Source organism: Mesoplodon mirus, assembly GCF_964341445.2.
Source record: "Mesoplodon mirus genome assembly, chromosome: 1".
Lineage (NCBI taxonomy): Eukaryota > Metazoa > Chordata > Mammalia > Artiodactyla > Ziphiidae > Mesoplodon > Mesoplodon mirus.
In genome coordinates, this window is record NC_138976.1 from 10,993,680 (window position 1) to 11,015,158 (window position 21,479).

At 58.7% G+C, this 21,479-nt stretch overlaps 1 protein-coding gene across 1 annotated transcript in view; it reads right to left on the reverse strand.

The window, feature by feature from the left end:
* Window positions 1-21,479, reverse strand: part of NEK6 (NIMA related kinase 6) — a 90,005-nt gene that overhangs the window by 11,161 nt on the left and 57,365 nt on the right. The window contains exons 3-7 of the mRNA XM_082628835.1: window positions 18,546-18,686; window positions 16,648-16,710; window positions 13,540-13,650; window positions 9,075-9,183; window positions 7,920-8,027 (exon numbers count right to left, since the gene is read on the reverse strand). Coding sequence (XP_082484961.1) covers window positions 7,920-8,027; window positions 9,075-9,183; window positions 13,540-13,650; window positions 16,648-16,710; window positions 18,546-18,686 — 532 coding nt within the window. The remainder of the gene's footprint in view (window positions 1-7,919; window positions 8,028-9,074; window positions 9,184-13,539; window positions 13,651-16,647; window positions 16,711-18,545; window positions 18,687-21,479) is intronic.

Below are 21,479 nucleotides of genomic sequence, written 5' to 3' on the forward strand. Positions count from 1 at the left end.
CTATTCAGCAGAAAGAGCTGTCAGTCACCACATGAACCCATGTGGGATTCTATAAGCAAACTGCGACTTCCAGTAGCAACCCCTTGTATATTTCAGCCACAAGGGAGCAAAATGAAAATGAACGGGCAAGTGTGAAATGGATGGCTTGTCACAGCCAAACCCCAGAATGAAATCCAAACAGTTCTCACTTAACAGCGGGAACCTCAGACCAAACTATAAGTGTTTCTAGCACCCAGGGTGCTGTGGGGGGACATGCCTACGAGGTGAGAACAGTCTCCTGCAGAGAACAACCGCAGGGGGCTGATGGGGTGCAGAGACAGCGGGGGAGGGGCAGAGGTCAGAGGCCCCGTCCTCAGTGAGGGACAGCAGTGCCCACCGTCTGGCTGCACCACAGCCTTAAGACCCCTGGCCAGCCCCTGCCCCCGACCTGGCCAGGCTGGGAGTGTGGGCTGGCCCTGACACCTCTCACCACCCTCAGTCTTATCCTCTGCTCGTTCTAGATGAGTGGCCAGGCTTTGGTTTAGGGCTGCCTTGGCCAGGCCCATCCGAAAATGAAGTCTCTGAGCAGCTGTCCCCCCTGCTCCAACCCCGGCTCTGTGCCTCTGCCTCCTGGTGAGTTCCTCAAGGTCAAGTTAAACTGCCCCCTCCCCTGGCCACAGAGAGCTAGCTGCTTGGTGAGGTCTGGACATTTGGTTTGTTCCCCTGTCCCTCTGCTGGGCCTCCAGATCCCTGCCTCAGCCCTGCTTGGGGTAAAAGCCTGGGGGCACCAGGGAGAGAAAGGTCGGGGGCTTCACCACCCCTTCCCTCCGCTCTCCACCCCAACCTTCTACCTCTCATTGCTCCTTCTGCTTGTACCCCAGTTTCCACTGGTGTTAAGGGGGGAAAGGCAAACGCCCAAATGTGATTTGTACTTTCTTCTAAGATGCCAGTGCTGCATACGCCATTCCATCCATCCATCCATCCATCCATCCATCCATCATCAATCCATCGTCTGTCCATCCATCCATCCACCCACCCATCTGTATTCAATGTTAACTGAGCCTTGACGCTGTGCTGGGCCCTCCCAGGAGGGGGTCCATCAGGAGGTGGTGAGTTGCCTGGCCCAGCAAGTGTCCAGAAGGAGCCAGCTGAGCAAGGAAAGACTGGACTGATCAGTGGCTGCAGCCAAATCACCTGGAAGAAGTTGTTAAAAACCTGAACCCCCAGCCCAACCCCAGGCCTGTGGAACCAGAACCTCCTGGGCTGGAACTTGGACACCTGCATCTCCCACAAGCTCCCGGAGTGTCTGATATGTGTTACAACCTGAGAGGGGCTGTGCAAAGCCTCCCCGACCTGCCCTCCTTTCAGATGCGCAGAAACATCCGTGGAACAAATGAATTCATGAAGCATTCACTGAGGGAAGTTTGGCCGGCCACTGGGCCCTCATGGTCCTGCCTCTGGGCAGCTTCTCTTGTCCCCTGACCCAGGGGAGGGGCTGCTCCCCCTTGGTCTGTGCTCTGGCTCATCAGAGGGGTTCTCAGCTTGTGCTAGAGGCGTACAAAGCTGCAGGGGGCGAACACAGCACCTCGTCCTGTTTTGCCAGCTTTCCCCGGGAATAAGCCTGTAAAACCCGATTTTTATACCAACAGGAAGTGCTCAAACATTATAAAGGATAATGCACAACCTGCATGAGTTTTAAAGAGAAAAATGAGAGACTTCAAAGAAGTTCCAGGCTTGCAGCGGACCCTGGAGGATGTGACCCTGAACCCCGGGGGAGCGGTGATTCTGGGGGAGAGAGGCAGAAGCTGGCACGGGATGGAGCCTCCACAGACAGTGGCCCTGAAGGCCCGGCTCCCTGTCCTGCCCGGGGGTGGGGTGGGGGGTGCCCCCGTGGGCCCTTCCAGCCGGCAAAGCAGCAGCACAGTCCCACGGAGATGCTCAGACGCAGAGCGAACACAGCCAGGGTCTCAAATCCCCTTCCAGCGTCTCCCCCGTCAGACCTGCAGGCTCCCAGCCCCGCCCCCAGCCTCCCCTCCGGGGATGGAGCTCTGCATATGAAAGAGGAGCCTAACGAACCCTGACCTTCCCCGCGTCTTCACCTGGAACTCCCAGATTTCAAACCGGGCAGATATCAGAGGAGAACTCGGGACCTCAAAGCAGAGGCTGATTAAAGGGCCCCGCTTCCCAAGATGCGCCACTCCTGTCAAAACAAACTCTGCCGTGTTTTGAAATGCTCACGGTGTTTGAAACATGTTCATTAGATATGAAAAAGGCAAAGATTTCACAGGAAGGGGAGGCTGCCTCTGTGGGCTGCGCTTCTTCCCCGGATGGTGGTTTTGAAAATGGCTGGGAAACGGGGTGTGGGTGCTGACATGCATCCGCTGGGCGGGCCGGGAGGCCTGGGTACCATCCTGACGGCAAAGGAGCTGCACCCCAGCCAGGTCTGAACCCACTGCAACCACTGGTGAGCAGAGAACTAAACCGCTGTCTCAGCCTCGTCTCCCCACCGGTGGAACACGGGGTGAACTCATGGTCCTTGGGGTCCTCTCTGCCACACTTCGGAGCCTCGGTCTCCCTCTCTGGAAAATGGGGATAGTTCAACCTCCTGGCACATAGACATGCAGGCAGAAGGGCTCTGGGGAGGCTCTGCTGCTACCACAGACCCCGGGGGGTGGAGGGGGCGGTGAGGGGAGTGGACTGAGGAAAGGAGGGCTGGGGGTGGCCAAGAGGGCAGAACGAAGGAGCACGTGAGGGCCAGATTCCTCCTCTGTGCTGCACGAGACCCCGGCCTATGAAACTCCCTCCCCGCTGCCCCCAACACCAATCAGGCCTCACATCCTGAGGGGGCTCCCCTCCCATCTGGCCCTCTGGCGCTGCCCTAGCAGCTCCACCTCATCTGGACGACTGGCGGCTTAGCCCCCCGCTGTCCTGCCCATTCCCACCCGTCCTACACCCCAAGGCAGGGGCCATGTCCCTGTCCCTAAAGCCGACTGGCTCCTCTATCCCTCGAGAGAGAAAAGCCGGGTCCTCAGCCTGGCATTCGAGGCCTCTCCAAACTCTCCCCACTCCTCCCAACGCTGGATCTCTGGGCAGCAACACACACACACACGCACATGCACACCCCTACAGGCTCACCTGTGCCACCACTTGTTATCAAGTTCTCCTTAAATTAATTACCAGCTGATCCCATGCCAGGCTACACTTGGCCCTCTGGAGAAGCAGTGAGGTTGAAAAGACATTGCACTTTTACCAGCGTTGACTTGATTCCAGATTGTTGTATCTGCCTATTTTTAGTTCCCACATGGAACACCTCTAACAGATGTGAGTCAGGTAGCACGATTCTGCGATTCTACGCAGGACCCTGTGTTTTCCAGGTATCAGGGGCTCATCCAAGGTGGCTCAGGGAGCCTCGGACGGAAACCCTGGCATGGCCATGCCTCGCCCGCCACGTGGCTCTGGCTGGAGCACCACCCACCTGGCATCACAAAGGTGCTTGCCTCACTGCACCTGGAATTCCTCCCCTGTTAACCGGCTGTGATGATTCCCACCCCCAGGGCGGCTGGAGCACTAAACAAGGTACCACCTGGGACATGACTATTAGAACAGTGCTTCGCTGGTGGTGAAGACGCTAAATGGATTCCCCCCAAGGCTGTAAGCTCCAGAGGGCAGGGGCCGTCCGGGTGAGCTGCCCAAACCTCTGAGTGAGTGAATGAACAAGCTGTGGTTTGCATCCTAGGCCCGGGTCGATTCCTCACTGGCCGTCCCCTTGAGCCCTTCCCTTCCCTCCCTGCCACCAGCTCATCTTGTTCTAATGGTTTGTGTCCCTGAAAATGCCAGGGATGTGGCAGACAAGCCAGGAGCCACTCACCAGCCACAGGAGATCTCCCCCCGCCAGGTGTCAGCGCTTAGAACCTGGGCTCCACCTACTGAAGCAGGTTTTCTGGGCCAGTTGTTCCCAAGTGTCCTGGGCTGCCAGGACGAAGGAGGAGGTCGCCAGGGACACATCTGCATGACGCTCTGAGCCCACACTGATGGGACCCCCGGGGCGCCTGGCCGTGGGCGCACTCACGGGGGCGCTGTCGTAACAGGAGAGGCTCAATCCTCCTTCCCTGTGGCCCAGGACAAGCCCCAGGTCCCCCACCGCCCACAGCTATGAGGTTGGGTAGGCTTCCCCCCAGGGCGCTGTCAGTGTTCCCTACCCAGAGAGCTCACTGGGCCCCAAGCCCACTTCCCGGCTGGTGCTGTGGAGAGCTGCTGACCCCCCAAGGGCTCCAGTCCCTGCCTCCCCAGGGACCACAGGGGTGTGGTAGCACCTCTCTGAGCCTCAGTTCCGTCATCTGTCAAATGAAGATACAAGCCTTATGGGGATAACGTTTTAAGAAGCAACATGTTTTTCAAACATCCTTTAAGCCTTGTCTTCTTTGTTAACCCACCTCCTTGGCGAGTTCAGTGACCATAGAAAACGGAAGTAAAGGGCAGCCCTGGGATGGGGTGAGGCAGCTCCAGGCCCCCAGTGGACCCCGGGCTCCTCAAGCACAGCCGAGTCACGGAGCCCAGCACTATGCCTGCACACAGTGGGCCCGCAGAAGACGGTTCCGCCTGCCCTCACCCAACACCACCCTGGGACTGTCGGTCTGCCCACCAGTCTGGCGGCCCCCTGAGAGCAGGGAAGGCTGCATCCTCTCATGTCCCCATAACCTCGTGTGTCAGTCCCAGCCCAGGGCCAGGGCGTTCAGCTCAGGGAAGGGAGAAGGAGGGATTTATGCCCCACGGCCAAGCCGGGGCTCAACAGCCTGGGAAAGCCAGCATGCTCTGACCGCAGGTACCTGACAGGGGTTGCCCCCATCCCCCCGAGAGGCAGTGTGGAGCCCTGCACCGGCCTGGGTGTGAGCCTGCCTTACCTCCCACCCCTGATCCCAGCCCGAGGCCGCCCTCTCTCCTCTGCGGAGCGGGAAGGGCCTTGCTCTCCCAGCCCCACAATTTGTCTTGCAGCTGCTGCCGTTGCTTGGAGCGAGACGCTTGCTTGTAGCTTGTGAGCTGTGTGTAGGCAAATCTTTCATTTTTCTTTCATTATGCCGGCGTGTACTGTCACTTAATTTTTATGTATGCGATCCTTCCTGACAAATATGATCTGCTGCCTGGTAATTCGTCTGACGCTTATTCTGTTCCGCGCTCTAATTACGGCTCCTATTCCTGACACCGAAGCAGCCGCTCTGCCACCGCTGGGTACCGCACCTGTCAGCCCGGCCATGGCATGACTAATGCCCTTTCATGCCAGTCTCGTGTTAGCAAATACAGAGGCGGGGAGGGGGCTGGGGGAGGAGGAGGCAGGAGGAGATGGGATGTGCATAAGCCCCGACGTGGGTCAGCAGCCTCCGGAGACAAGGTGGCTGCCGGGGCAACGTGGCTGCCACCAGGGCATCCCCACATAGTAGGTGCGCAGAGGCGCAACGGAAGCATAATTCCTACCCACGCTCAGGGTCTGGAGGAGCCTCCGCCCCCCAAATCCTTCCCACGTCACGACGCAACTGCAATTAGTTCAATCTCCTGCACCACCAAACGTGTGCACAAGACTTAGCTGTGTGCAGAACCTCGCTATGGAAAGGGGCTCTTTCTCCTGTGTCCTGGAGACCTCGGGCCCTGGGCTGTGGCTCTGCACTGTGGCCGTCATGGGGCCTGGCCCTCGGTTCTCGGTTCTGGCAGCAGGGCCTTGCCGAGCCCGTGCCCCTCAGCTCGGTGGGCAAACGGCCCCAGGAGGGCCCCTTCCACCCACCACGCGGCCCGTCAGCCACTCAGAGGCCTCGAGAAGAGCCAGGCTTACCCGGGCGGCCTTTTCCCAAGTTCCAATTCCTTCTCATTAATATAATAAGTGCACCAGTCCAAGTCAATAAACTCACACTGTCGGACGAGCCCGAATTTCTGCCCGTTCCTAATGATGTGATCTTAACCAGCTCTGACGAGTGCCGCAGTCTCTTCCCCAGCGGGACGGAGGAGGGCTGGGGCCTGACTGACAGGGGACAGGAGGCAGTGGCTTTAACTCTGCTCTTTGACGGTTCCCCTTGAATTTCTGGCCTTTTTGAAGCTCTTAAACCAGAGGAGTAAACGGTCCCTAACTGACAAGACACACTGACTTTCCCAAAGAGAAGGGTCTGAGGGGAGCGGGAAAGACACAGTTTCCTCCCAGGAACGGGGAGTTGGTGGCCGAGTTCCCGAGGGAGATCCTTCCAGGACCCCTGAGCCTGGTCCCCTGGAAGAAGCATGGGCCCTGCGCCGGGAGGCCTGCATTTGGGTCCTGACTCTGGTGCCACACGACTCAGAAGAATCACTCAAGTTCCTTGGGTTTTAGATTCCTCGTCAGCACAAAGGAAGGATCCCACAGACCCTCACATCTGTTTGAGGCATGAATGAAGTGTCACAAACTCACGGGTTGGCGGGTCCTTGAACATCCTTTCATTCTGACCTAACCGAAGAGCCATGACACGCCAGCTGCTAAGGAGGCCAGGCCAGGGGTCCTCCAGGGTCAGATGGGGACGAGGGTTTCAAAACAACCAGATGCACGCACACGCGCACACACACACACACACACACACGTTCCCAGCTGGGGGCTGCTCTCTGAGTTAGCGTGTTTCTACAGATTGTGTGCTACACCCTGAGAGCCTCCAGCCATCAGGACCTGTATGAACAGTGACAGTTTCCACCAGGAAAGTGTGTCTTCCAGAAAGCACCTCCGTTGTCACCAGAAGACGCTGTGTGTCTCCCGGCATGCCCCAGGCTCTCGGGGACAGGGAGACACGAGATGCACTGGCTGGGCCATGGAGCGCAGGGCAGATGAGTGCAGAACAGAGTGGCTTTCAAGGGGCCAGGGCTGTGGACGCGGCAGCACACAGGGAGGTGAGCCTCAGGCGCCGTCCCCTCAAACGCCACCCCAAAGAGCCAGGAATTGCTCAGGGAAAGGGGAGGTGCCCCTACACCCCTCCCCATCATGAAACGTTCCCCCATGGCCCTGGTCATAGCACATAGGGGACCCTACTTCTGTGTTCCACTGGGGACTTTGCTGGTTTCTAATTCAATGTCATTCTAATTGAATGTAAAATTCTCCATGGGTCCAAGTTTTGCATTCACTCACGTATCTGGATTCCAAAGCTGGGCAGTGCTTAACGTGACCCAAAACACACATGTGACCTCCAAGTCTCTTCCGGCGTCCAGCCCTCAGCGCTCCGGCACTCCTGGGATGGTGCCTGCCCACTGAGCTTAGCATTCAAGACCCCGCCCGCCTTCCTTGCCACCCAAGGTCCCTCGACCCTGATCACCTCATCCCTTCCCCAATGCCCCGCCAGCTCCTATTCACTCCACACCGCTCAGCTAGAAAGTCACCTCTACCGGGGGAGCACTTGGCCGCCACAGCTTTGAAAATGCCTGTTTAAAAGCCCAAAACGGGAACAGCCCAAACGTCCCCCAGCAGGAGGAACAGCCTGCGTGGGTGAATGAAGTGTTGAGAACTCATGGGTTGGCGGGTCCTTGAACATCCTTTCATTCTGACCTAACACAAGAACCACGACGCACCAGCTGCTAAGGAGGCCGGGCCAGGGGTCCTCCAGGGTCAGATGGTGACGAGGGTTTCAAAACAACCAGACGCACACACTCACACACGATGGGATACCACGCAGCAACGAGCAAGACGGAGTGGCTGCCAGTGCGACCACAGAGCCACATCTCCCCACCCCCTAGAGCGTGAGCACGTGAGGATGCAGGGGAGCCCTGTCCCGGGCTCCTCGGGGCCTTGGTTTACTCCCCTCTGGTCACTGTTCTAAAGAAGAATGTCTGGGGTTCAACAAGGCATTTTGCTGCGCTAACCAACTAAAGGCACCATGGGGACAGGGTCCGCATCTCCCCATGTCATCCAGACCCTGCGGGGGGTTGGGCGTGGACGGGCCCCTTACCTAGGGAGTGGGCTGCGGTGGTCTCGGAGCTGAAGAAGCGGCCCAGGCCGAGGTCACCGAGCTTCACGATGCCCGTGGCTGTAATGAACACGTTGGCAGGCTTGATGTCTGCAGGGGAAGGATAGGGGTTGGTGTGGGATCAGAGGTGGGGATGGCTGGGGAGGGGCAGGACGGAGGAGGAGGCCTAGGGGTGGGTGGAGGGAAGGGCCCTTCAGGTGATGGGGGCTCAGCCGCCAGTCCTGCTCCCTCAGGGCGAGGCCCCAGCCCTGCCTCTGCCCAGCTGTGGACCTTGAGAAACGTAGCCTCAGTTTCCTCATCTGTGAAATGGGTCTAACTTCACTACGTCACAGGGCTGCTGTGAGGTCTAGGAGGGCAGGGATTTTTGTGCTCATTTCCTCTTTTACAGCTAGAGCAGGCACTCTGAGAAAATGTGTGTAACAGATGAAGGAGGCGCTCAGGGAGGTAACCTGTGCTGTTCCCCAGTGACTAGGGCAGTGCCTCGCATACAGCAGACACTGATAAATGCAGGTGGAATGAATGTATGGAGGAATCAGTGAAGTCATCTACGTGACTCCTTCCAGCAGGCTCCTTCCTCACAGTTCAGGATGATGTCAACTTTCAGAAACACTTACCTCCTCTGCCCAGCCAACTCCTACTAAGGCTTCAAAGCCCACATTAAAGTTCCCTTTTCCAGGATGCTTTCCTTGCCCTCCCAGGCAGAGCTGGTGGCAACACTAGAACTGGCCATGACTCGGTCACCTCCCTCCCAGTCTCTCCACCCAACCCTTGCTGCGACCCCTCTGTGCTGGCTCCAGGCTGGAGTTGGGGGCTGGAGAGTATGTGCTGAGCATGGTCCCTGTCCTTGGGGTCCATGTAACTACATGGTATTTGGTGCTCCCACCATGGGGGGGCCCCTGACAGGGGCAAGAGCCACGAGGCACGGGTGTACATTTGAGCCTGGGGCCTCACACGCCCATTCTCTGACCCCATAAGGACAGGTGAGATGCTGGACACCCACCGGATGGGGAATACAAAGTGGCCCAACTTCCACATGGCTGTCCCTTGAGGAGCCCAGAGCCGAGGGGAAAGCTGCGTCCTGGGGTCCAGCCTCCCTGCTGGCTCTGGGACCCGAGGCCCTGGCGGGCCGGCACGTACCTCGGTGCATCACCCGGCGGGAGTGCATGTGTTCCACGGCGCTGCACAGCTGCACAAAGTACTTCCACACTGTCCTCTCGGGAATGAGCCGCTTCTGCTTCTTGAAATACTGCAGTGGGGGAGACAGACACATGGACAGGCCTGGGTGATGGGCCGAGAGGGAGGGCAGCTGTAGGGTACTGGCCCTGTCCTATCCCCAGCGGTCATCGGTCCGCCGCCAGCACCAGCATCGGGCTCCCTGAGGGCAGGGCAGACCTTACCCAAAGCAGATGCCCTGGACGGCTTTGCTGAAGGAATGCCTAGACCACATCTTTTTTTTTTTTTTTTAATATTTATTTATTTAGGCTGTGCCAGGTCTTAGCTGTGGCACATAGGATCTTCGCTGCAGCATGCATATGGGATCTAGTTTCCTGACCAAGGATTGAACCTGAGCCCCCTGCATTGGGAGCGCGAAGTCTTACCCACTGGACCACCAGGGAAGTCCCCCCAGACCACATTTTGAAGGCTACCCTCAATCACCCTTTCCCTGGAATCTGACACGCATCCATCTCCTCCCACTGCCCGACAGGGAGCTCCTTGCAGGAGTGACTGGTGTGGACTCTCTGCCCCGGCCCTGGTCTGGCCCAGGATGGGGGCATCCAAGACATGCTTGGTGGTTAAATCACAGCTCCCCTGCTTGGAGCGAGCAAACCTCAGCATACACAAGCATTAACAAGCACGGCAAGAACCTCAAGGAAGTCGGCTTGACATTCTCAAATGGACCCCCTCAGTTTCGACAGGCAAAACCTACTTTGTTGCCTGGAAAATCATACATAATGACCCAGAAAAAAAACAAACCAAAAAACCAAAAGCCACCCAGGCTGCGCTGAGGGAGCTGTAAGTAACCAAAGGTCCTGGAAGAAGTAAACTGGGAACATGCCCTCGTCCACTGCTCAGATCAGCATCCCTCTGGGGGACCTCCTGTGAGCCAGGCCTGTGTGGGTCGGGGGGCACGACTCACACACCCATACCTTGGGACCAGGTTTTTGTTCACTTCAGAGCAACCATCTTTTTCCAAAGCAGCCAGGGGAGAAGCCTTGGCCCCTTTGTCAGGGCAGCTGAGCTGGCACAGGGAAGACGGGGACCCAGGTCACACTCCCAGCCTGGGATGGGGCATGGGGTAGAATGCGGGACCCGAGCTAACCTCTGCTAGGCACATGTCACATGCAGTGTCTGTGCTGGGCCCCACACAGGGATGACTGCACCCATCTCACCGATGAGGAAACTGAGGGCCACATGGGAGCTAGTAAGGGGCAGAGTCACAACAGCTCAACGCCAGGCCTTCCACTCAGGAAACCCAAGTTCTTAACCCTCTTCTAAGGACACCAGTAGCCACCTGATGAAGGATCAAGGTCAGAGAGGTTCAGGAACTTGCCCAGGGTCACCTAGCAGGGGCAGCAGAGCTGGGATTGGATGTGGGCACCTCCAACACTGGGACAGTCACAGCGGAAAGCCCCTGGCCTGGCACTACAGCCCCAAGAAGCTCCATTCTCGGAGGAGGCCTCATGTGTGATCTGCCCCAGGCTCCTGGCACGGACCCCCCAGCACAGGACCCCCATCCCTCCCGGGCCACCCCAGACCTCTGCGGGGGGCCGGGCTGGGGTGTTATTTATGCCATGATGTTAGCTAATCCTCATTAGAGCATTTAAGTGAGGACGTGCACGGCTGTGAGCCGTGACTTTCTAAATGTCACGTCCTATTGGTGTGTGTGACATTTAGCAGGAAGGCACAGAGTCTCTGGTGGGTTCTGGGGCGGCAGCAGCTCCCCGCTTCACCATCCGTCGTGAATAACGCCGGCACCACGGCCCTGGTGGTGTTGCTTGGCCCCTGAGGCTGGGGACCCTAGGGACTCAGGGTCTGCTGGCCAGTGGCCTCCCAGGCCAGACCCTGGCAAGGCCCCTGTTCCCCTCAAAACCCAGAGGTGGCTAGAGGGTGGGAAAGGCCAGAGAAACTGAGCTGCTACCAGGCCCCAGGCACTGTGCTGGGTGCATTACAGACAGGGAAACTGAGGAACAGGGACCCGTCCAAGGTCATCCAGCAGGTGTATCTGACTCTGGGCCCAGGGTCTTTCTACTGCCCTACCCTGCCTGTCCCACCTGCTGGGGACAGTGCCCAGCCAGGCTCTGCAGGTGAAGGGCCACAGCAGGGGCAACAGGCTCAGGGAGGGGCAGGGCAGGGTGAGGGGCCCCGTGACCGAGGGAGGGGAGGTGCCAGGCCAGGTGAGGAGGAGGGCTCCCGGGACAGGAGGGCCTGAGGTGCCCGGAAGCTGGGCCACTGCCCCAGAAACCCAGGGGGTGAGTGACCGACTTGAACCCTGAGCCAGGGTTGGCCCCAGGGGAGCCTGGGAAGGGGCACGTGGTGAAGGGAAGGCACCCCACCCCAGGCCAGGCACAAAGGGTGCTGGACACCCACGTGCCTCCCTCCTGTCTCTGCTGGCTGGAAGGAGCTTGCATCCGGGTCCCGCAGTTCCCACAAGGCCGTCCCCTCTGAGGCCCCCGGGACAGGGGTGGAAACTGAGGTTCAGGGAGGGGAGGGATTTGTAGTTCGCCCAGCACCCCCTACCCCACTGGCTGCCTCCAGCCCCACTCCATGCACTGAGAGGCTGTGAGGGGGTCTGCGGTCCACTGGGGCGGACAGGGTGCAGCACCCTCACCACAGGCCACATTGCAGGGTCTTTCCTCCCGCTGTTCTCCCCCCAGCCCCGCCCCTCCCTCCACTGGGCATCCAGTCCTTCTTCCAGAACACAAAGCTGATCATGTTTACTCTGCCCCTCAGGAAGCTTCTTGCTGACCTCGGGGCAAGGTTCCAAATCCTAAGCCTGCACGTGAGGCCCTGGTTGGTCTGACCACCCTCCGCCTCATGCTCTCCAGCGCCCCCCTTGCCCAGTGCTCTCATGGACCAAAGTACTTTGTGGCCCCCTGGGTTTCCATCCCTCTGGGCTCTGGCACAAGCTGTTCTGCCTCTGGGCTGCGGGTATCCCCTCATGGGTCTCTGCTCATGTGTCACCTCCTCCAGGAAGCCTTCCCTGGCTCCCACAGACCCTGAACTTGGCTTGTTCATGGCAGCTCGTGACTGCTCGTTCACAGCCCTGCCCTCCCATTAGAAGGTGAGCTCCCTGAGGGCACTTCCCCGCCAGCAGCACCCCTAGGTCTCAGCATGGGGGTGGGCACATGGTGGGTGCTGGATGCATGCGTGTTCTGTGAGAGAATGACATGGGAAGGAGAAACAAAGTGGGGCGGGGGTGGGGGGGAGAGGAAGAAGTCAGACGTGATATAGCACATCTGTTTCCACCAGGGATCTGTGTGGAGATTAACATCCCTGCAAATGCATTAATATGTCAACGAAAATATAAAAACAGGTGATAACAGCTCAAGTAATGCCGCTTCCCAGAGACGCCCGTATTCCTAGGAGCCAAATTTCAGAAGAGCAGGCGCCGAGCAATTAACTGCTCAATCCCCAGTGCCTGGTGAGAAAGGCAGAGAAGCCATGTCTGGCCCCATTTGCAAGTGTGGCTGAGAGCAGGGTGTGGGCTTGAGCGTGGCCCAGCCTGGCTCACGGACAGACTGGGCTCCTGGGAGGGAGGCGACGCAACCCCACGACAGCGGTCTGTGGATGAGGGTCTAGCCAGCAGGGGAGTGAGAACCATGAGGAAGGAGCAATGAGTGAAGCTGAGAGCTCAGGCCCAGGGGTCCCATTTAGAGGCTGTGCTGCCTCAAGCAGGTTACTAAACCTCTCTGAGCTTTGCTATCTAAGGACAATGTGGACTTGGTGAGTGATGCATGTGCTCAGCAGGGCTGTGGCCCACAGTAGGTGTCCATCACGTGGGGACCAGTGATGGTCCCCGAGTGCAGACTCAGGCGGACCTGGTCCTGGGCCCAAGGAGGTGGGGCGAGGGGGATGGGGCAGTTTGGGGACTGCTTGTGGGACTTGGCAAGTTGCCCAACCTCTCCGAGACCCCCAGCCTCAGCCATTATATGGGAAGGAAGATGCCTCTCCAGGGCTGGCGGGGCCTCAGGAAGGTCACCTGGGGGATGATGTCCACTGGAGGGCCCTAGGCCAGGAAGTAGAGACCTGGGCCAGAGGCACCGGTCTATCCCCATGTGCAGGATCCTCAGGCAAGTCTTTCAGCCTCTCTGAGCTCCGTTTTCCCTTCTATAAAATGAGCCAGTTGGCCCCACAAGACACTTTCCCAGATTCCACGAGCTGGGGTCCGACCTACATGGGGTTCTGCCCCCATCCCTCTGCAAGGCAGAAGTGGCCCACGAGCCACTGTCCATAGCTGAGGCCTGTGAGCATCGGCAAGGGGGGCTGAGTGTCCCGGAGCGGCCACCTCTGCCTGAGGCCAGAGCAGTGAGGAACTCAGTCCAAGGAGGGGCCACCTGACCCGGGCGGCCCCAGACCCGGCCCCCCCACCAGGCCCCCTCACCTTGATCATCTGCGAGAGGTCGCCCGCGTCCGCCAGCTCCAGCACGATGTTCAGCTCGTTGTCCTCAATGAAGGAGTCCAAGTACTTGATGATGTTTGGATGGTTCAGTTGCTGTCCGAAGAGAGAAAAAGAGGGAGCAGGGAGCCCCTGAGAGGCGGGACAGTGGGAGAGGTGGGGGATCTGGGGGGAAAGGCCTGCGCTCGGGACTCAGGCAGACCTGGGTGACACTGGGAAAGCCACTTTGCATCTCCGAGCCTCAGTTTCCTCCTCTGCAGAATGAACATAATGTTTTGGAGAGAAATTGTGAAGATTACAGGGGCTGATACCCTTGAAATGTCTAACGTGGTGACTGCACAGAGCTAAGACTCACTAGACACTTGTGGAAATGACCCTCCTCTTCCTCCTTTCCCTCCTCCTCCTCATCACCACCCAGGCCCCTCTAGGGCAGGGCCAGGCCCCCACTGCTCCGTCGCTGCACTCCATAGAGCGCTTACAAGTGTCTGTCTCCTTCCTTCTTCCTTCCCGCTTCCTCAATTTCTGACCCACTCTTTTTTTTTTTAATTTATTTATTTATTTAAGAAGATGTTGGGGGTAGGAGTTTATTAATTAATTTATTTATTTTTGCTGTGTTGGGTCTTCATTTCTGTGCGAGGGCTTTCTCTAGTTGTGGAGAGCGGGGGCCACTCTTCATCGCGGTGTGCGGGCCTCTCACTATCGTGGCCTCTCTTGTTGCGGAGCACAGGCTCCACAGGGAAGTCCCTGACTCACTCTTTGTGAAATCTTGAAAAAAAAAAATCATTCCTGGTGTGAGAGCCACCCTGAGTGCCGTGCTCAGCACCAGAGCCCTGCCTCTGGCCCGATCACCGTTGCCCGTGTGTCCTCCAGACAGGACAGCACCCCACTGACTGGAAGTCAGCCCCTGCCTGGCTAACAGGAGACCCTGGCAACTGCTTATAGCTGAAACTGTTTACACCAAAATGATTCCAGGATCTGGGAAAGGCACAGGGGACGCAAATATTCTGCCACGGTATGGTCGCCTGCCCACAGGGGCTCCCCCTCCAGAGGCCACTTGAAAGCACATTTTCCCAAAGGCCCAGAAGGTTGCTGGGCGAGGGACGTGCATCTACGCTGCATGCCGCCCTGCACCCAGTCTTGGATTCTGAAATGAGGGGCACGTCGGCAGACACCCCACAGCCACACATCCACCTCTTGCTCTCTCCCTACGCCAGCCCTGGAGGCCCCCACAGGGCTCGCCTTCCTGCCCCACGCCGGGCAGCCTCTCACTGGTCCTGGCACGAGCAGTATGAACGATGTCGCCCAGTGGCCCCTCCGAGAACCGTGTTTCCCTCTGTTTTGTAGGAAACACCTCGTGCCCTGGCACATCCTGTTGACTTCCACGGGCAGGCCGGGGAGGTGGGTCAAGTTCCGGAAAGGGGCTGGCCTTGGGACAGAGGTTATAACCATGGCAACGAGGGCTGCCTCTGACTGGACGCTACACGGAGTCCTTCCAATGCACCTTCTCACTAATTCCACCAACGCCTCTGAAGACACAGCACTGCTGTCAACACCCCCTTTGACAGATGAGGAAACTGAGGCCCCAAGCGGTCAGCAGCCTGCCCACAGCCCCACAGCTAGTGAGCAAGGGGTGGGTCTGCCTCTGAAGCCCACGGCCAACCGCACTTGGCGGCACTGCAGCCCGGGAGAAGGTCAGAACGCCCTCCCCCAGGCAGGCCGGGTTCACGCCACCTGGGGCGGCCTCACCAAAGGGGCTGGGGTCACACACTTCTGCGCCCAGGAACCGAAGAGCCTGGCTCAGTGTGCACACGCATACAGTTCCTCACTCGTGTGAGTAGTACACATGTTCTTGGCCACAAGTGGGGAGACAGGGGTGGGTGATCATGACAGCCGTTCCCCAGGGCTGGGTCATCAGTTCCCAGCATCACAGCCAGGTCCCGAAGTTGACCATTTCGTAAAACTTTAAAAATGTTATTTGAAGAGTATTTTTGGACCTGTGATAGCTACAAGCCTCCCGCCTCCAGCCTTGCCCCCGGGACCCATCATGGCCAGGGGCCACCCCAGCGAGCGCTCACAACTCCCATCTGGCCACGGCCCCCTGCTCGCAGCCACTACAGGGCCCCCCTCTTGTTCCCGTGTTCAAGTTTCACATCCTGAGTGTGGCATTCAAGGCCACTACAATCTGCCCCCCTCCTTCCACACTGAATCTTAAGCCTGGGGAGTAGGGCGGGATCCCCAGGAGAGAGCAGCCCTTAGACCAGGCTTGGTCTAGTCCAGAAAGTTCCGTCATCTCTGACTCTCAGGAGGCCAGTGGGGAAGCCAGCCGGGGGTGGACAGGAACGACTACAGACACCACCACCATCCGTAGCCTTAGATGGGCCCCCGCACGTCTGTCCTTCACACGACCCTGTCCAGTCAGCCCAGCTCTGGCTGAACCAAGGACTTCCGCCCACAGAGGAGCGGGCACACCAGCTACCCCCTGGGGAGACTCATCCCCAACTGTGCCTCCTCCTTGTGGGAGACCTGGCAAGAGCCCAACAGGCTGACAACTCAGGGGCCCTGGGCCCCTCCAGCAGCCAGAACCCAGGGCCATGTGCTTGGCTGTTAATTCTACCCAGTGCCCCAGGCTGGCTTTGCTGAGTCTCCCCAACAGAGAGCATCTCCTGGTGGGAGCAAGAGGATGGGAGAGAAGAAAAGAGAACACACCGTGGCTGAATATTTAGATGTGCGTGTCACCACGTGGAAATACAAGAATACGAGACTGAGAGGAAAGACAGGATGAGACAGAGAGGGAGACAGAGACAGACAAACCGAAGTTCACCCCAACGCCCACCCTCGCTCCTTCCCCAATAGCCTGGTCCACGGGCCGCCACATCCAGGATCCACATGACAAGGACAGCCAGTCTGGGCGTGGCATGAGGATGGGGCAGAGGTGAGGCGGGGTCCCTGCCAGGCCACAAGAAAACAAACAAGCTGCTGTCCCCCCCAGGTATGTCGTTTCTGAATCTAACAGGCTGAGGGCTGTGATGGACATGATGTGGCCCAGACTGGCCCAAGGAAGTGAGGGACTCCCGCTCGGCCCAGGGCACTCACCTTCAGGAGGCCGATCTCCTTGACACAGTCCTGCCGGGCCTTGGCGTCCATCATCTCAAATATCTTGGGTGAGAGAAAACAGAGAAAGAGTGGTTAAAACCCAGCACCCCCAGAGGGGGCATGAGGCCCAGGACCCCAGTCCGGGTTCTCCCACCTCCTTGCCGAGGGAACCCTGTAAGGACAACAGTTCGGATTACTGGGTGCCCACCACGTGCCAGGTGCTGTGCTGACCAATTTCCACCAAATCATCACGGCAACTCCCATGAGGCAGGAGTTACTGTCGCCGACTTACAGAGGAGGAGACTGAGGTCCAGAGAAGTCCAGTGACTCGCTGAGGTCATGCACTGGTAAGTGGCAGGAAACACGCTTGGAGCCTCAGTCTTCACGTCTGTAAATGGGGCCAACAGCCTGACCTCACAGGACAGTCGTGTGGACCGAGTAAGAAGAGGGGGTACAGCATGCGCCCCCTGACCCCCAGCCCCCCTAGTGTTCACTGTGTGGGTCCTCCCAGCAACTTCTAACTTACAGGAACAAACAGGAGGGCGACACTGCAGCAGCCCCACCACAGAACCCATTCTGGCACTAAAAACCAACACCAAGAGAACCCAGGTAAGCCCTTCCTTGGCAGACAAAGAGCAGAACACAGGCCTTTTCTGAACCGAGGAGCCCGTCTCTCCTCCGGCTATCAGAGGCCTCACGTGCAGCTCACAGATCAACAAGGAGGCAATCACGCTGGCCGGCTCCAGGCGCGGGGCCTTCGTCTTGTCTCCCCACCTCGTGACTGTGTCTCAGCTACCTTCTCTCTCCTGGGCCTCCTCTGCCCAGGCTGTTAATCTCATTCTTTAAGGTAAATAAGCAAATAGAGGGACCCTGGAAGCTCTGCTGGAGGATTCGAGACCGTTTTCTGCAGCAAAGCAGCGTTCAGACGGGCTCAGTGGCTCTCATGGAAAAGCTTCCTGCCTGGGCTTTGCTGCCTAAAGCCCATCTGTCCGACCCCACTCCTCCGTTCAGGAGGGACTCAGAGGTTGGGCAGGGCACTCAAGCCCAGAGCTGACCACACAGCGTCAGTGGCCGCAGATCTGAGTCTCAGCTCCCTCCGTCCCTGGTGAGTTATCCACGTGTCTGCAGTTTTCCTCCTCTGGGAGGATGACAATCCCTACCCACAGGGCTGCTGTCAAAGTTCTGTGAGCTCCAGCATGATCCAGTATACAGCAGGTGCTCAGCATATGCTCATTCTTCTTTTCCTTTATGGCTTACAGTGAGCTTCCACAAAGACAAGTTGCCCTGATTCTCCCACAGCCCCGTGAGTGAGATGGGTACTAGTTGCCCTCATTTACAGAGGAAGGGGGAGGGGAAGGGAGAAGGAGAGAGGGAAGGAGGGGGAGGGGAAGGGAGGGAGAGAGGGAGGGGGAGGGGAAGGGAGAGGGAGGGGGAGGGGAAGGGAGGGGGAGAGGGAGGGGAGGGGGAGAGGGAGGGGGAGGGGAGAGGGAGGGGGAGGGGAAGGGAGGGGGAGAGGGAGGGGAGGGGGAGGGGGAGGGGGAGGGAAGGGGAGGGGAAGGGAGGGGGAGAGGGAGGGGGAGGGGAAGGGAGGGGGAGAGGGAGGGGAGGGGAAGGGAGGGGGAGGGGAAGGGAGGGGGAGGGGAAGGGAGGGGGAGAGGGAGGGGGAGAGGGAGGGGGAGGGGAAGGGAGGGGGAGGGGAAGGGAGGGGAGAGGGAGGGGAGGGGAAGGGGAGGGGAAGGGAGGGGAGGGGGAGGAGAAGGGAGGGGGAGGGGAAGGGGGAGAGGGAGGGGGAGGGGAAGGGAGGGGGAGGGAAGAGACGGGACTAGACCAGAGCTACAGTGTTCGGACACAAGCCACTCCTGCCATGTGGTCTTGACCCCATGGGGCTGTTGGCTCACCTGCACCTTCTTCAGAGCCACTGTCTTCCTGTCCAGCAGGCAGGTGGCCTTGTACACTTCGCTGAACTGCCCTCGGCCGATCTTCTTCTCGATCTGGAAGTCAGCCAGCGAGCAGCGAAAAGACAGGGCGTTCGGGTGCCTCTGGAGGGGAGGGACAGGGGGCATCGGTGACCGGCCAGGCAGAGTGGAGGGCCAGGAGCCGTGGGGGGGGGCGGGGTGCTGCTGCCCCTTCCTGAGCCCCAGCAGCGCCCCTACAAGGTGAAGGAGGGACCCTGGTTGCCAAGCCCACTATCAGAGCCCCCCTCGCCCCCTGGCGCTCTCCACACCGGCTCCATTTGAGGCCAAGGACCCCGCCCTGCAGATGGGATCTCTTCCACAGCATTTATCACCACCCCTCAGTATGTGATCACTTTTTCCTTTGCTCATTTCTGTCTCCGCCCCCTGAAGGCTGGCTCTGTGGGCCAGCGCCTTGCCTGCCTTTGTCACTCCTGAATCCTTTCTGTCCCGGTGGAGCCGGGCAGCAGAGTAGGTGCAATAAATGTCTAAGGAAGCAACTCACCGAAGTCACACAACCACGGGGAGGCCCTGTGGGCCCTCCACGTGCAACCTCAACCCTAACCCTGCAAGTCACCCTAAAAGCGGCAACTTCCCTTCCCGGGGTAGCCAGTCCCATCACAGAGACGAGACCACGAAGGTTAAACTTGCAGCCTGACACTCTGAGCCCATTTTGTGGATACACTGCCTCCTTTATGGCAACGTGAAGACTCTGGAGACTTCGTGATGACTCTCCAGGGGCCAGCATTGAAAGCCGTGATTAAGCTGTAGGACCTGCCCAGGGATGGGGCCAACAGGTGAGGTAGCAGTGGCCAGGTACCTCCCCCGCCACCGACACACACACAAACACACGCGCAGAGGAACTCTCGGGAAGAGGAGAGGAGGGGGCGCCAACGCTGGGCCCTGGGAGGGGGAGGCGGGGAGAGAATGCCCCATGTCAGCCTGGCGGGATGCGCCCTCCCTCCTGCTACTCTCAGGCGGGGGATCACTGACACTGGGGACCCTCCCCAGCTGGATGGTGGCATGAAGAAAGGGTCTCTGTTGTTGCCAGATGACTTCCATATAGTACGTGTGCAGAAATGTGTGTAGGATTCAGTCTGGGGCGCAGGGGTGGGGCAAGGAACCCTGGAAGCCCCACTGCAGCAAGAATAAGCCGCTGAATTTTCTGAAGTGAAAAATGTCTCCTCCAGCCTTGGGCCAGATCATCTGAGAGTGTGGATGATCAAGTATTTCACTGGGCTGTGTTCTGGAATTCTACCTACTAGGAATGCCAACAATAGACCAGTGGGCCCTGGAAGAGCCTTGGGAACCCTGACAGTGGAGCCCATCAGCCTGGGTCGCTGGCTGGTGACCTTGGCGGTTACACAAGCCGCCCTGTGCCTCGGTCTCCTCGTCTATAAGGGGGAAGTAGGGTGGCCGTGAGGGTCCCATGAGATCGCTGAGCCCTGCACACAGTAGGTGCTTAGTGGTTGCAGTCATGTTACTGGCAGGCGTGGGCAGGGCAGGAGTGAGGAAGCCGGGGGGGCCCCCGAGCAGCTACCCACCACCTCTGCACCTGCCGAGGCTCGGCCGTGGGCCAAGGAGACCCTAACGGGCACCCTCTTGCCAGGAGTGAGAAATGGAACTCAGTCTCGCAGCCTGCAATCCCACTGCCTCCTTCCCTCAGCAAGATGACAGCTGGGCCCACCCCGACTCTGAAGTCTCCAGGACTTCAGAGATTTGAAGACGCTCCACCCGGGGACCCGAGCGGGAGGGAGGGCTGGCGGAGGAAGAAGACGATGCTCTTACCCAGCACCTGCTGGTCTCTGTCAGGTAAGTTCTTTAGTCACAGCAACTGACCTACCTATACACTGCGTGTCCACCTAAGACGAGCAAGCATGCATTTACTGAGCACGGACTACATGCCAGGCACCGTGCAGAATGCTTCCCAGGACCCTGTGAGCGGACATCGTCGCAATCTCCATTTCAGGAAACCGAGTGGAGGCTTGGAGGGGAGGCTCCAGACCCCACCATGAGTAACGGCGGGGATTTGAACCCGGGGCTGGGTACTCCAGAGCCTTTACCCTTCACCTATACCCTTCACCCTGTGCTGTGTGGCCTCCCAACTCAGATGCCACTTCCACGTTTCCTCTGAGACCCTGTGACTAGCCAGGCCTATACTTCCTGCTTCAGCCACCTGAGTCCCAACCATCCCCCCACCATGGGCCTCACCAAGTGGGTCCCTGTCTTAGTCCCCTTTCTCTGACCCACTCAAAGCAAGTGCTCAGGGCATGTTTGTCAAATGACACAACGAAATGCATCCAAAACAGCCTGGTGCAGAAGGGACTCTGTGACCCAGCCACTGTCACTTCTATGGGTGCAGCTGAAATCACACACCCTAGAAAAAGGCAGCTTTCTTGGCACTTGGAGGGGTCACACGTGGTCATGAAAATAACAACGACAAGCTTTCGTGTATGAGGCACCTACTATGCGTCCGTTGCTGTACTAGATGCTCAGACAGGTCTCAGGATTAAAGTCTCCTAATGGCCTTGTAAGACAAGACTTATTAATCCCACTTTATGAATAAGGACACTGAGGCACAGGCAGTGGGGAGCTGGGACTTGAACTCCCTGACGACAGAGACCCAGCTGCGCTGCCAGGTGCCATGGGGCAGTGAAGAGTCTGGGGGATGTGCTCACTAAAGATCCTGGCTCTGCCAACATGGGGCTGCTTCCCTCCATGGCGAGTGGTCACAGTCCCCAGCGCTCTCCACCCACCCCAAGGATGTTCCCCAGAGGCCACGCGGCCCAGCTCCACAGCCACTGGAAGCTCCCCCGAGGATGCGGGCGACTTCCCAGCCACCATCGCTAAGACTCCCCTGCACATCTGCATATGCGATGA